At 40.8% G+C, this 14,574-nt stretch overlaps 1 protein-coding gene across 3 annotated transcripts; it reads left to right on the top strand.

Annotated features, from left to right (window-relative positions):
- Nucleotides 1-231: 231 nt before the first annotated feature.
- On the top strand, nt 232-13,576 carry txlng (taxilin gamma). 3 transcript variants are annotated; one of them, XM_042430076.1, is made up of 11 exons: nt 232-327; nt 5,919-6,027; nt 6,959-7,106; nt 7,869-7,960; nt 9,332-9,502; nt 10,421-10,615; nt 10,725-10,844; nt 10,980-11,054; nt 11,761-11,853; nt 11,942-12,037; nt 12,932-13,576. In XM_042430076.1, the coding sequence occupies exons 2-11, from the start codon at nt 5,935-5,937 to the stop codon at nt 13,349-13,351; spliced, it is 1,503 nt and encodes a 500-aa protein (XP_042286010.1). In that variant the 5' UTR covers nt 232-327; nt 5,919-5,934; the 3' UTR covers nt 13,352-13,576. The 3 variants fall into 3 exon arrangements, with proteins under 3 accessions (XP_042286010.1, XP_042286128.1, XP_042286054.1); XM_042430194.1 differs by lacking the exon at nt 232-327 and adding an exon at nt 359-624; XM_042430120.1 differs by lacking the exon at nt 232-327 and adding an exon at nt 1,157-1,511.
- The last annotated feature ends 998 nt before the right edge of the window (nt 13,577-14,574 follow it).

The raw sequence follows: 14,574 nt of genomic DNA, 5'->3' as shown, positions 1-14,574 counted from the left end.
AAATCGCATAAAATCAATGCCTAAGAGTAAATCTATGATTTTAAAACAGTGGACGAACAGTATAATCTCTTTTGTTGCCTGCTTAACAGAAACGTACGGAAGAGGATTAGGGCCACATATTTGAGTTCTGAGAATTCTGATGTACTTAGTGTTGTAACATTGTTTCAGAAGACTCGCTGAATAATGCAATAAAATGTTTTACTCGTACAATCTTTGGACACGTTTGACAAGGGTTATATTTTGAAAGGATTTAACCGGACGTTGTACTTGTTATCTGACAGTTCCAGCTCACTTGATACCTGAGTCCTGCTTCTACAGTGAAAACAGGTAAACGCTCCAGCTATTTCAGTAACATTTGCTAAACTGGTATTGTTGTGTGTTGATTTGACAGAACTATAAGGCAGTATCTGACCTGCCACTACCAGCCTGAGCGTGTAACTGTTACATTTGCTATCACTCATGTTGTATTTGCCGAAGTAAACTTCTCGTGCTAGCCACCAACTAGTTAGCTGTTAGCACAGGATTAGCACTTAGCAAAGTAATGTAAGCTAACGTTACAAATATGATTTACATTTCCACGCTTGATGTGTGCTAATTAACCAGCTACGTCCTTTTCTACAGAAGGTAACACCTGGCACGTCTGAACGAAACCACTCACACTGCAAATGTTAAGGATAGTTTAGTCACAGAGATAAATAATCAAATGCTTGGTGTGCGTTTAGCTAACATGACCGCCGCCAGATCGTCACACCAGACTCCCTTTATAATCTTTAACATTAACAGTTACCTTGCTGTTCTGCAAAAATACAGAGCTGAAACTACAGTAATTATATACTTTTTAAATCTAGAATGGGGAACCTTTCAATTCGGCTTAAGAATAATACTCTAATCGTTGCGTATACATGTATTTTTTCAACTTTCTGAAGTTGAATAATGTTACTTCTTACTGCCAGAGATGATCAGGAAACCTTGGCGTTAAGTGGCTAATAGTTAAACAATGCACAATGCGCCGTTTTTGCTGAGGGCATACATAACAAAGCTGTTTCGTTCCCTTGAATAAATCCTCCTAAGGTTTTGTGTTTATTAAATGAACAACACTAACCCGAGTAGCTAACGTCGTAGCAACTAGGTTAGCGGTTAGCTCCATGTTTTGTGTTCCTGCTAGCTGTTTTAACTGAGCGCTGCCACTGCCAGGAGCAACACTGGCAGACCAGACGTGTTAGACAGGTTGATGCACGTCAATGTCGGTAACTTCCAAGTTCACATCGCTCCTTTTCGTTAGCTTACATCATAAGTTACTTCCGCAAGTTACCAGTGTTTTGTATCAGTCCACTGTCGTGACGTTTTATAGCTTTACACGAAACGTTAAGCGATCTTCAACCTGTTGGAAAGCGTAATGTGATTTGCTGGAGAGACGCAGCTGAAGCTAGTTAGCAGTAAACCAGAGAGTGTTTGTAGGTCTGAGGCGACTGACACTGTAAGCTGTTAGGACTCGTCTGGATACACTCGAGGTGTGTTTATTTTGAGTGGTTTGGAAAACCTTGGTATGCGACTATTTTCATATCAGAGGGTGTTTCGTTTGATTTCTGCTGTTTCTTCTGAAACAGACCCGCGATGTGTGTGTCCTGGGCTGCACGTTCAGCTGCTGCTGTACACACGTGGTGGACTTCTGTTCAGTGAGGGAAAATAACTAAGTACATTTACTCAAGTATTGTAGTTACAATTTTGAGTTACTTATTCTTTACTTGAGTATCTCAATGTTGTGCTACTTTATTCTACGAGGTTACTAAACTACAATTCAGAGGGAATTATTGTGCTTTTTACTATATTAAACCGTTTGCTATAGTTACTGGTTACATTTCAGATTAACATTGTTAACAGGGTTAGAGATTAAATCAGTGGGCCCCATCTTTTTTGGCCTATGACCCCTTACAAAAAAGCAGTGTCTACTGGACAACTTGTCACATTCCCACTAAACAGTGATTTCCTCTCAAAACTTCTCAGATGGTTTCATTTAAATAAATATTTTAGGCTCAAAGAACTCAAAAGAGATAAATCCAAAAAGTGAATTCAGATTGGGAAATTAGCAGAACTTTTTCTTCTTTCCTTCCCCATTAATCATCTCACTACCTGTCAGATTAATCTGATGACCCTTTTGAAGGGGCCTGACCCGCAGGTTGGGAAAGACAGAGCAAGCTTAAAGACTGGCAGCAGCAGCTGAAGAGTACCTGGCTGCAGCCTGCAGAATGGGGTTGGGTTCAACTTCAAACGTTTAATCCCACCCACCGTGGTTTGATTGGTTTATCTGTCGAATTTGGGCGGGGTTAAATTGTGATTGGATGCCAGCTGTGAGCGTTGAGTGTGACACCACTAGTTGGTCTATGGAGAACAACGCGGGTATGGAGAACACAACGTAAGTGTCACTTTATATTTTTGTTATAGTCAAATTACTCATTTAGACTTTGGCTCATGTAGAGCTGATTATAGGCTATTATCTACATTTTTAACTGACTTACTTCACACATTAGCTAGCTGGGGTGCTAGCTATTACTAAGCTACTAGTACTACTAATAGTAGTCATAGCTCGGTGGTGAAGTAGCTAACTGACAAGTTAACTAGCTAATCTTCATTTCAATCAGATTTGCTTAATTATATTGATCAACAGAGCAGACTAAAGTAATTGTTCATATTAATAGAGGAGGAAATATGACCTTTTTGGCTAACTTTGTGTTTGTATGCTAGCTAGCTATGAACGCCACTCCAGCGCAAAATCCCTCTGAGGTAAACACAGAAACCTTGTAGCTGGTGTTTGACAACTTAGCTTAGAGACAAGAGCCTGTATCCTCAGAGAAACCTGCTGTTACTTAATGAAGTAGATAACACCAGTATGGAGACCAAAACATAGCCTAAATGTCATATTACATTTTTTTTATAATTTCATTGAAGTGGCGTCAAATTACACGTTTTACATGTTTACAATCCAAACAGTATTTGCTGTTTGCAAGAATATGTCTGCATTGTAACATGTCTGCTGATTCCCTCACTCTTGTGTTTTAAGAGCCTGCAGTCATTAAGTGGTGAGTGGTGTGAAACAGCCGAAATTGCTCTCTCTGAAGGAGGAAGACCGGCAAAGAATATTGACGGCAACCAGGATGGAGGATCTGGAGGCCATGGAATTCCTCCTTTCCTTCAATCTACAGTAGTATATGGAGTATTTCATGAAGCTCTGCACTGATCAGCAAGGCCCTCAGCTCAGTGCTCAGAGTTTCTCAACTGACCACATGCACACAGAAGCTTGGAAGCAGGGTACAGCAGGCCTCTCCACTGATATATACACTTGTAAATGTAAATAGTTCCTTCTACAAGCCAACACGGTACCATCTCTGACCATTGATAACACTACTGTCTCTCCTTCGTCACTATCCTGCAACCCCTGAGTCAACAAGATGGTCAAAATCAGCAAAATTTACTTAACTTAAATAAAAGTACTCATTCTACAGAACAATTGTCCCTGTCAGTGTTTTTCTATCATATCTAATGTTTTTAATATTACTGCTGCATTAATGTGTATGTTGCATTTTACTGCTGTAGATGTTGACGGAAGGGTTTTTTTAAGTTTAGAAGTAGAATTTTCTCAACTCATAAAGGAACACTTAATTTTTCAGTTTATAACAAACATTCTGAATTTAGAGATACATAGTTTTCACTGGACAGGAAGGGTATGAAAAATTGTAATCTGAGAAGTAACTTGTAACTATAGCTGTAAGATAAATTTAGTGGAGTAAAAAAGTACAATATTTCCCTCTGAATGTAGAGGAGTAGAAATATAAAGTTGCATAGACTGGAAATACTCCAGTAAAGTACAAGAAGTAAAAGTACAGTACTCGAGTAATTGTACTTTAGTTACATTTCACCAGTGTAGATGGTCTTGTAAAAAGGGTCTATGTTGCAGCCCCACTCCCCTTTGGATGAAAACAGGCGGGTAAAATGACTGGAACCCTATCGAAGACAAGTAGCCACAGCATGCTGGTTTAATGAGATGTATATTATGGATGTTTAACTTGTCAACTCATGGTTGAAAGTGATCATTATGTTTAAAATACAAAACAGAGTTTACAGAGGAGCAGTTCCCCTCATGACATTGTTAGCTAAGTAATGTATACTGGTAGGTCCTTTTCATTTTATGAACTGACTGTGTTGTTTAACCCTGCCCAAAGCCAAGTCCAAACCAATGAAATTGATGTTTAATTCAACAGTTAAACCAATCAAATCACAGTGGGTGGGATTATACGTTTGATGTTGAACGCTGCATCGTTCTGCATGCTGCGGCTAGGTATACTTGCGGCAGTTAGCAGTGGCACCTCAGGTGGCAGCCTCAGCTGCCACTGACTTGCCGTGGCAGCTGCCATTGCTGCTGAGGAGATGCCAAGGACACACCACGGCAACTGCCGCTGTTTGTGGCATCTGCTAGTGAAATTCTGATGTTTATGAATGTTAACAGTCGTGAATGTTGTATTAGACTTGCTAGAAGTACCATTTCCATGACGTGATTTTTGCATTAATTTGCAAGGTTTCCTTGATGAATCTCTCAGCATTTCTGAAGGTGTTATTTCAGAAATGCTGAAAGACTTTACATATAAACATATATGTCTATATTGGGGGAATATTTCAAGTCTGATTGTTGATGTGGTTACATGTGCATTGTGATTGTGAAGTGGTGAGGTTTCACGTACAAAAGACAGACACAAGTGGAGCAGGCCGAGATTGGTTTAACAATAGTGACCCCCTTCTCCTATGTCTACTGCATTGTGAGAAACATACTGTAAGAGATGGCCAAATTTCAGCCACCAGACTGTTTGATCATCTTTCTGTTTTGTACTTAGTGATTTCACAGCTTTAACAATACAGTATATAGACACATTCTAATTTAAATGCTTAGAGAAAAACCAGCAGGTGAAAGAATATGTTATTTTACTTTCCATGTATTGGCAATAGAAACTAAGAATGTGAAGAATGAAGCCAGAACTTGCTCAGAAACTCTTGCTGTTGCTGGCGTTTCATGTGTATGTGCTCTGGTAAATAAGTCGCCAGCAGCTCATTGTTGAATTGCTGTTGTCAGTGTGAGCAGCTAGTCTCTGGATCTGAGGTCTCTAGAAGAGACATATTTTGGCAGCATATCAACTATAAAGCCTGGGGGAAAGTTCATGACTTAAAAACCAATATTAAGATCTTAAAATATATACTCAGACTAACTGGAAACCAAAGCAAACACTTCATATACAACTGGTGTGTGCTCTGGTCCTTGATTCTGTACCACTTGTAACTAGTAACTGCTAAATATTAACCACTTAACTGGTTCGCCAGTTAGAGAAGCACAAAACTGTATTTTTGATAATTTTGATAATTGCTTCAATTTCAGTACAGTTTACTTTATTTGAATGGGATAATCCACAAAGGCAATTCAAAGTGGCAGGTCAGTGGCAGTTGAGGCTGCCACTGGAAGTGCCACTGCTAGCTGCCACTTACAGTATTTGAGCCAGCCCTTGCTGGGTTGGGAACCACTGAACTAAACTAGGGTTATTGCTATTGTGATATGAGACCAGATATCATCTTAGATTTTGGATATGGTAATATCATGATATGGTAGAGCTGGGCAATATGGCCAAAAAATATGATCATGATCATTTTTTCCATATTGACCAATGTCGACATTTATCACGAGTTTGAAGAGTATCCTGATAATGACTGAAGCCTGAAGAAAGCAGAGAGTTCACTAGTTCAACTTTTGAATAGAACATTTAACTTTGCAAACATACTTAATCTAAAAAGAACAATACAAGTTAGCTCGCCTTGTAACCTATTAAAATAATGTGTAATGTTAAATTAATGTCACACATACATTTCCTTTGAATTTCTAGCTTGTGATCAGGACTAATGGAGACAGCAGGAGTTTGTGAGATTGATGTGGCGACCAGAAGAATAGTTGGAGGCAGTGATTCACCACCTGAACTGGACAGCCCTTCTCAGGTAAACATCATCTACATGTTTTGTGTTTCTGTGTATTGTTTTTTTAATGTTCTTTAATTTCATTAATGCTGCTGTCAAGTGACCTGTTTTTGAATGTTTCAAAACTTGTAAATGTCTGTGTTTGGGTACCAACAGCACTATACTTTTATACAAAAACCTTTTTCATTAAAAAAAAAAAAAAAAAAAAAAAGAAGCCAAAAAGGTTTTAAATGTTGTCTTATAACATGCAACCATAAGACTTTTGCCTGATTACCAATCTAACCAGAAATTTCAGTCCAGTTTTTACTGATACTGTTGTTAAGATACCCAGCCCTCAGGTAGCACAGAGGTGAGAAAGCTCATCAGTTTGAATCAGAGCAGTTGGGAAACTGAGGCTGGAAAAAAGGGAAGTAAGGGTTGCAGCTGTGTGTTCAAACCCTCGTCTGATGGGGAGGTTTGAGTGTTCTCCCCCAAGAAAAATGTATGGTACTTGCCAAAAAGTATGGCTTTTCACATCATTTTGGACCATTATAGTTACAATATTTATAAATAAAACAGGTTGTAGGATTTTGACCTTGTACTCAGACATAAGCAAGAAGAAAAGTGAAACAAATATGCTCACTGATGAAGTAAACACTATGTCCTGAAGTAAACACTGTGCGCAGTAGAAATATTAATCACAAAGTAACATTAGTAAAACAAGGCTTAGTGAGGGTGTAGCCACTAGCCAGCTGTAGAGACGGGTATGCTTAGGATTTTATCAATACTGCTACTCTTATCTATAGTCCTTATTGGTCTGGTTCTTAATCTCTATACTCAGAACAGGGTTAGAATTGATGAAACAATATTCCTGACATCAAATTCATTCATTTGGCTTAGACACTATGAAATAATGCTCAGGATCTGCATGTACGTCTTATAATGGTAGAGAAAACTGTGTGTGTGTTGTCAGGAGGAGGTTGCAGAGTTCGGCTTGGGGTTGTGCTGCGCCGAGGAGGAGAGGGGGGAGACTCCGGGCAGAGAGGACAGTCCCAGTGACCTGGGGGAGGCAGAGCTCGACCCCGGAGGAGACCACAAGACCGCAGAGGACAAGGCCTTCGGTAAGAACTCAGCACTCTTTATCTTATCAGCCCCGTTCAGACAGGCTGCTCGTTAAATGTGATGACAATTTCACACCGTGGTCTCAAAACAACAGCAGTCTCAGTAGCTTGGACGTGTAACATTTCAGTGAAAACGTCCAACAAAGCACAAGTCTGAATTCTGTGAGATAAACGTGAAGGCTGCAGCAGCACAGGATGAACGGTACTCTGTGGACTTTGCGATCTCTAGTAGCACTGTGGAGCAGTTTTTATGAGTGGGGTCATTTTGTTCATATCATGAACACATGCATGTGTACTCAGGTGATGCAATACACAGTCCTGCCAATGGTTTCACACTATTGCACTAATCTGTGGCTGGAATGAGCCAAGAAACAGCAGCAATGCCCCAACAAAGACAGACAAGAAGACTGCACGCTAGGAGGGAAAATGCATTCAACACAGCTGTTAGATCTCAAAGATGCACTAAACCTGCGTTTGTTTGTTTACAAGAAAACTCCACAGTGCTCCTTTAAATACACAGAGAGAAGTAATAGTTGGACATTTTGAGAAATACACTTATTCACCCTCTGGTGAAGAGTTCGATGAGAAGATTGATATCAGCCTCATATACAGTGTGCTGGGTAATTATAAGGCTACAGGCCGCAGACAGTTAGCTTAGCTTAGCATAAAGACTGTAAACTGCTTATGTGCTGACTTTCTTGGCTGTTTTTTCTTTCAACTGTTAACACTAGTGACTCATTTTGCTTTTGGTTTATCTTACAGGGAAGGAGGTTGTTCTGTTGATGCAGGCCCTGAACTCTCTAGCCACTCCCGAGGAGAAACTGGCTGCTTTGTGCAAGAAATACGCAGATCTGGTAAGCTTGAATATCTGAATATCTGCATTTGAATAGCCAGACGTGGAAAAACAGGACTAACTAACCAGTGGTTGAACCTCTCTGCTATACGTTGCCCTGGTTCCTGACTTCTGAGTCTCTGTGCATATCTCACATTTGTTCAGCAATTGAAAAAGGTCTGGCGTTGTGCTCACTGATAGTTGTTTCCTGGGTTGGATAAATAGCCGAGCCAATCGGAGCTTTGTAGGTGGGATTAAGAACCGGGACATCATTGTCCCGTACCGCAGCCTGGAAAATAGATCAACACAGCTGCACAGGTTGTTGTAAGTTGACTTCAGCATATTTTTTTGAATAACATGAACACAATGTCAGACTGAATGATGAGGTGAAAACAACATGGTGATTCAGTGTGTTAATCAGACTGAGATAAACTGTTTTCTCTCAACTTCATGTGTGACTTGCAGTGATTTGGACTCCCCACTAGTCAGCAGAACTTCAGTCTAAAATATAACAATCTAGAGCTGCAACTAATGTTTATTGATTCATCTGTCCATTATTTTATTGTTATATTGTTATATTTTTTGCCATACAACAGTCCACAGCTCAGAGATATTCAGTTTACTGTCATAGAGGACTAAAAAAACACAAAATCTTCACATTTGAGAAGCTGGAATCAAGAGAATTTTCTTCTCAAAATAGCTGGCGATCAACAACAAATCAACTTATTGTTGCAGCTCTATTACAGTCCAACAGATGAATCATTCTGTCTCAATGACATCGGTTTCACTTTTACATGAAATGAAACTATGGTTTGTTCCAGCGTGGGTTTGCTTGGATTTTACTGAACAGGTTAATCGCTGAGATCTGAAAATGTGGTGAAATTGCTAAAAATGGGTTTGAGGGTGCAAAAAACATGAGCAGTCACATGATCAGACAGATTGTAAACAGACTAACAGTTAACTCAGACTATCTAACCATTGATCACTATGGTGATAAGTACTGTAGGACAAGGTTGAAGCAGGAAGTTGGTCTGTAAACTATGATGGGTGTTGACAACAGACAGTTTCATGTGATCATTTCAATAGTTGGTTAACCAAACTTCATCATCTGACTCCTCGTGTTTCTTCAGCTGTGGGACTTTTTTATAGCAATGTTCACTGATCACTAGTGCTACAAAAATAAAACCCAAGTTGTAATATCATCCGTTGTAACATCCGCTATGACTGAATGCTGTACAAACACACCAAAAAGTTCAGCACTCGGTGCTTTTTATAGGCGCTGTACATGAACCATAGTTATCTGTGCTTCTCCAGAGGTCAGCGGGTGAAGAATAAAGAATAAAATGAATGAAAACATAATGTAATCTTTTTTTTTTTTTTACTGTGTGTTCAGTTGGAGGAGAGCCGCTGCATGCAGAAACGGCTGAAGGCCCTGCAGAAGAAGCAATCTCAGATTGTAAAGGAGAAGATCCACCTGCAAGGGGAGCACAGCAAGGCCATCCTGGCTCGCAGCAAGCTGGAGAGCCTCTGTAGGGAGCTGCAGAGACACAACAAGACTCTGAAGGTACACACACTCACAAACAAACACTATTACCATAACACCACATGTAAGGCGGCCTCCTCCTTTTTCACCACCTGTGTTTTGGAAAAATAATTTTGCAAGCATATTTTCACACCAGGCCTGTCGGAAAAGATACTATTAATCCAAGGAGGAGAGAGTCCTCATCCTAGAAGCCTTCTCTCTCATACTAATGAATCACTTCCATTAAAGCAGAGTGTAAATCTCAGGTTTGTGTGGCTTTTCGATTAGTTTCATACTCATGCTCTGTCAGGCTCTTGGGAGCAGTCAAAATATTTGATTTTATTTATTATAATGATTTTCTCTGGCGGTCTGTCTGATTGAGCTGCTCATCATGTGTGACAGCAGTAATTCTCAGCTGTTTGACAGATGATTCAGTTCATGCCGTGTTTCTGCTGGAAAAGACGTCGTTTTCACTCGTCATGAATTTATTTCCTCCTGCCACAGAAAATCACATTACATGAGCCTAACTGACTCTAACACACTCACTATAAATGGACTGGAAGACACTTGCTAGCCTAGCAACGTCAAGGCTACAAACAACCTACAATGCAACACTCTCTGTAGGAGCAGCTGTTTAGTCCTGGAATAAAAGACGACTTCCACTTGTTAAAATGTAATTTCCAGAGTAAAATATTGTTTTATTTCTGGCCAGTACGCTATTAACAAAAACAAATATTTACAGAACAGAATGAGTGCAGTTTAAAGCTTCCTCAGGGTCAGGATTATAAACACATGTTCATTCAGGAACTTTTGATTTAGATTTGGAGCTTCTGATTATCAAGGAGCATTTTGAAGTCGTCCATGTGTCTTCTCTTGTGCAGTCCAGAGCACCGTGTGTCTCTCCTCGTGTGATGTCAGTTGTTGCCAGTGTGAATAGCACAGATTTCCCTCTCCCGATAGGAGGAGAACGCTCAGCGGTCCAGGGAGTACGAGGAGCAGCGGAAGGAGGCCATGCTGCACTTCCAGATGACCTTGAGCGATATCGAGGTGCAGATGGAACAGCACAGCTCCCACAACACCAAGCTGAGGCAGGAGAACATGGAGCTGGCCGAGAAGCTCAAAAAGCTGATCGAGCAGTACGAGCTCCGAGAGGAGGTAAGACTTCCTCACTTCAGCACGGGAAAGATGAGATAACGTAGCTTTATCGGTTATGATCACAGCAGCTCATCCTGTCTGATGTGATGTGTGTGTCTCCCCCCTGCAGCACATAGACACAGTGTTCAAGCACAAGGAGCTGCAGCAGCAGCTGATGGACGCCAAGCTGCAGAGAATCACAGAGATGATGAAAGAAGTGGAGGAGAAACAGCAGAGAGAGAGAGACTTTGTGAGTACATGTTGCGTGCCTGTTCCTTTTCCCCCCCACCATCACCAAATACCAGCAGTAAACCAGTAGAAATAAAAGCTTAGACAGTTCCTCTGTAATCTTTACCTGTAAACTGACTGTGTTGTGATGCTTCAGCTGCTGAAGGACGCCACGGAGTCCAGACGCAAGTGTGAGCTGATGAAGGAGCAAGAAACACAGCTCAAGCAACAGGTAAGTACACACACACACACACACACACGTTTCCCTGGTGGATCAGGAACATTTTTTTGGACAATTTCTGACAGTAGTAGTGAGTGAAAGTGTCACTTTCTAATAGAGGAACTGATTGTGCTTGAATCAGCAAAATGTGCTTTATTTTGATCAAGTCTATTTTAAAAGGTCAGTTCAACCAGATCGCAAAAAGTACATTTTCTCATTTACCATGCAGATGTTTTCATTTTATTTGTCCAGATTTGGAGATATCTGTCTCTGAAACCATGGAGTCGAGGGGATTTTAGTTTGTGTGCTCACAGCCTTTTGGAATAACATGTAAAGATTCAACAGCAACATGACAAACAACAATGTCCCCATCTTATTCAAACTTTTGCTTTTTACTTTTTTTTACCAAATTGTCCCTCCAGCTCTTTGTTGTTTTGAAACAAAATTCACAGTTGACTTGGGGAAATACCCACCAAGCTCTTTATTAGGAACACCTGTGCAATCTAATGCAATCCAACACAACAGCTCTGCCATAAATTCAGCTTTTACAAAGTGTATACACTTAGGATTGCATTAGATTGTTCTCAAATCTTCTCTAATCTCATTTTAGGACTGCAGACTGACACTGTAGTTCTTTACTGGGAATATAGAAGCCTTGTGTTTTTACTTACTGTCCCAGCTGAAAGGTTTCAAACTGGTTTTGTCTCATGTCTCTCAGCTCTCCCTGTACATGGACAAGTTTGAGGAGTTTCAGAGCACTCTGGCTAAAAGCAATGAGGTCTTCACCACTTTCAGACAAGAAATGGAGAAGGTGAGGACAAGAACCAGCTCATCCTCCTGTCAGTGACTGACCTGCTCACTTTCCCTGGTAGCTGTTAACTCTTATTATTTACATTTAGATGACCAAGAAGATCAAGAAGCTGGAGAAGGAGACGACACAGTGGAGGACCAAATGGGAGAGTAACAACCAGGCCCTGTTGCAGATGGCTGAGGAGGTGACTTTTATAATCCTCAACTCTCTCTTGAAACAATAGTTTAACATTTAGGGTAATTGGCTTATTTGCTTTGTTCCCAAAGGTGAACAAGAAGACTGATGCAGTCTCATGTTTGTGTGTGAAGTACAGAGTGGTTAGCTTAACTTAGCATAAATACAAGAAGCAGGAGGAAACAGCTAGCCTGTCTCTGTCCATAGTTAAAAATACACCTACCAACACCTCTAAAGCTGACATTTTTAATATGTGCACAAACAGAAAGGTGAGATTAACCATCTTAGTTTACTTGTTAGCATTTGCTAATTAGCACTAAACAGCTGAGGCTGATGGTTAACATTATCTTAACAGCAGCCACAGATCTTGGTTTTCACCTCCAGTGGTTTAACTTGTGGTTACAGGTGCAACAGAGCAAACTTGTAAACACACCATTGCAACATAAATGTCACCCAGAGAGGGCAGCAAAACACAGAGTGTCAGCCTGCTATTGGGTTAAACACTAGCATGTTAGCATGATTAATGTAGCATTTAACTATTATTGAGCCTGATTTAGAATAGAATGGAATAATAACATTCAATTTGATTACATTTTGATGCTGTTAATGTTGCTGATTTTAGTTAGATGTTTATATGTGACAGTATCTGTCAGTGTTGAAGTGGGAATCTCATACAGGATTTCCTTCATGCTAACAAACCCCTTAAACAGTTTGAAACTTATTAGCTTTTTCTGGAGCTTTCTCCACAATCTTAATCAGCGGATGGAGTTTCCTCAGTTAGCGTGGAGATAACGCTCTTCCTGCTGACGAAGACAGAGATGGATCGAAAGCTCCAGAAAAAGCTAGCGAACGAACGTCTGCTTCCAAAGAAAAGAATAAGCTTCACATTTGTGTCGTGTTGTAGAAAACCCTGCGCGATGGTCACTTCAAGGCTCTGCAGGGGAAGCTGGAGCTGCTGGAGAGGCTGTGCAGAGCCCTGCAGAAGGAGAGGAACGACCTCAACAACCGGCTCAGCCTCCTCCAGGAGCAAGGAGGAGACAAGGAGACCACAGCGCCTCCCGAAGACCAGCCACAGGAGCTGTCGGCCGGGGAGGAAGACGAGGAGGAGGAGGAGGAGGAGGAGGTGGTGGAGGAGGAGGAGGCGGAGGAGGAAGATGAAGAGGAGGACGGCTCAGCACAGGGCAACGGGCTGGAGTCAGAGGGCATCCACCAAGCTCCCAGACCACCTGAACTAGACCCCACACCGGCTGCTACTGACAAAACCACTACTGCTACGACCACGCCCAGCCAGCCTGCAGAAACACCAACCACACAGCAGGACTGAAGCAGCCGACAGTCTGTGTGTGTGTGTGTAGGTGAGAAGGGTGTGATAGTCGGGCTCCACACACCTCCAGCCTAGTTCCATAACTAGCCAGAAAAACCATCTTCAGTGGAGATAGGGATTTTGTTTCTTTTTTAATTCTAGACTTCTGTCTCCAGGTTTCTACACTGTAACTGAACCAATATCTTTTTGTGCGATAGTTAAAGAATAAAATGATTGTATCAAGGATTCCACTCTAAAACTTGCCCACGTTTACATTGGTTGTAATAATTGGCTTTGTGGCGAGCACTTCGTACTCCCTGTTTTCTACCATAACTGTATTTTCATAGGAAATTTCCATGCAGTCAAAATTGAAGCTGTTCAGAGTCAAATTGGCCTTATTATTTCTCTTGACAGTCTCCCTGCGGTGTCACGTCTCCCCAAGTTTGATTCAATTTAAAAGTGGGTATATCACGTGCATATTGTTGGAGTTCACTCTTTATCAATGTAGCCTTGCAGTCAGAATGTGATCTGAGGGAACTGGACATAGTGTTGAACAAGTTTGGCTTATTTGTCATCTGTATCGGCCACAGGGTGTTAGATTAAAAAAAATCATATCACTTTGTGAATAAGTTTAAAGTTTTCCCCCCGATTAGACCAGTGAAATCTGCACGTCCTTTCAAAATCGGTGGCTCTGGTTTGAAGCTTGGTAAAGTAGTAACTAACTAACCTACAACATGCTAACTAGCTGGGAACACACGAAAGACAACTAGACAACTACAATGGCCCACAAATTGCAAATTGCCAGTTAGCAAGATAGCTAGTAGAACTGTCAAGTTTTTATTCTAAAAAATTAACTTAAATTTAATTGTTAATCATCTGCAAGCAGCAGGTACCATCAATAAAATGTTGTATTGGGAATTTTATTAGATAGCAATAGTAGAGTGAGACATGAGAAATGACACAAAGGTCTGCTGATGGAATCAAACTGCAGACTTTGTGGTTACGTGTTTGTTAGCAGTTGTTAATGGAGTTAAGGATACGTTTCATGGTTTCTGTTTTAATCAACTCAGACAAATCACGCTTTCAGTTTCATTTGGACTTTTCTTTTTTTTGAAGCTGTGACAGCCCTACTAGCTAGCTCTGTTGCTAACTGGACAAAAAAGTTAACAGATAATTCGGGAGAAACTTTTATACCATTGACTCATGACTGCCTGCTAACCACATCTCCTCTGTAGAGCAGTTTA

The sequence above is a fragment of the Thunnus maccoyii genome, chromosome 1 (genome assembly GCF_910596095.1).
Source record: "Thunnus maccoyii chromosome 1, fThuMac1.1, whole genome shotgun sequence".
Taxonomy (NCBI): Eukaryota; Metazoa; Chordata; class Actinopteri; order Scombriformes; family Scombridae; genus Thunnus; species Thunnus maccoyii.
Note: the sequence above shows the minus strand (reverse complement) of the source record. Positions and strands in the feature narration are given on the sequence as shown.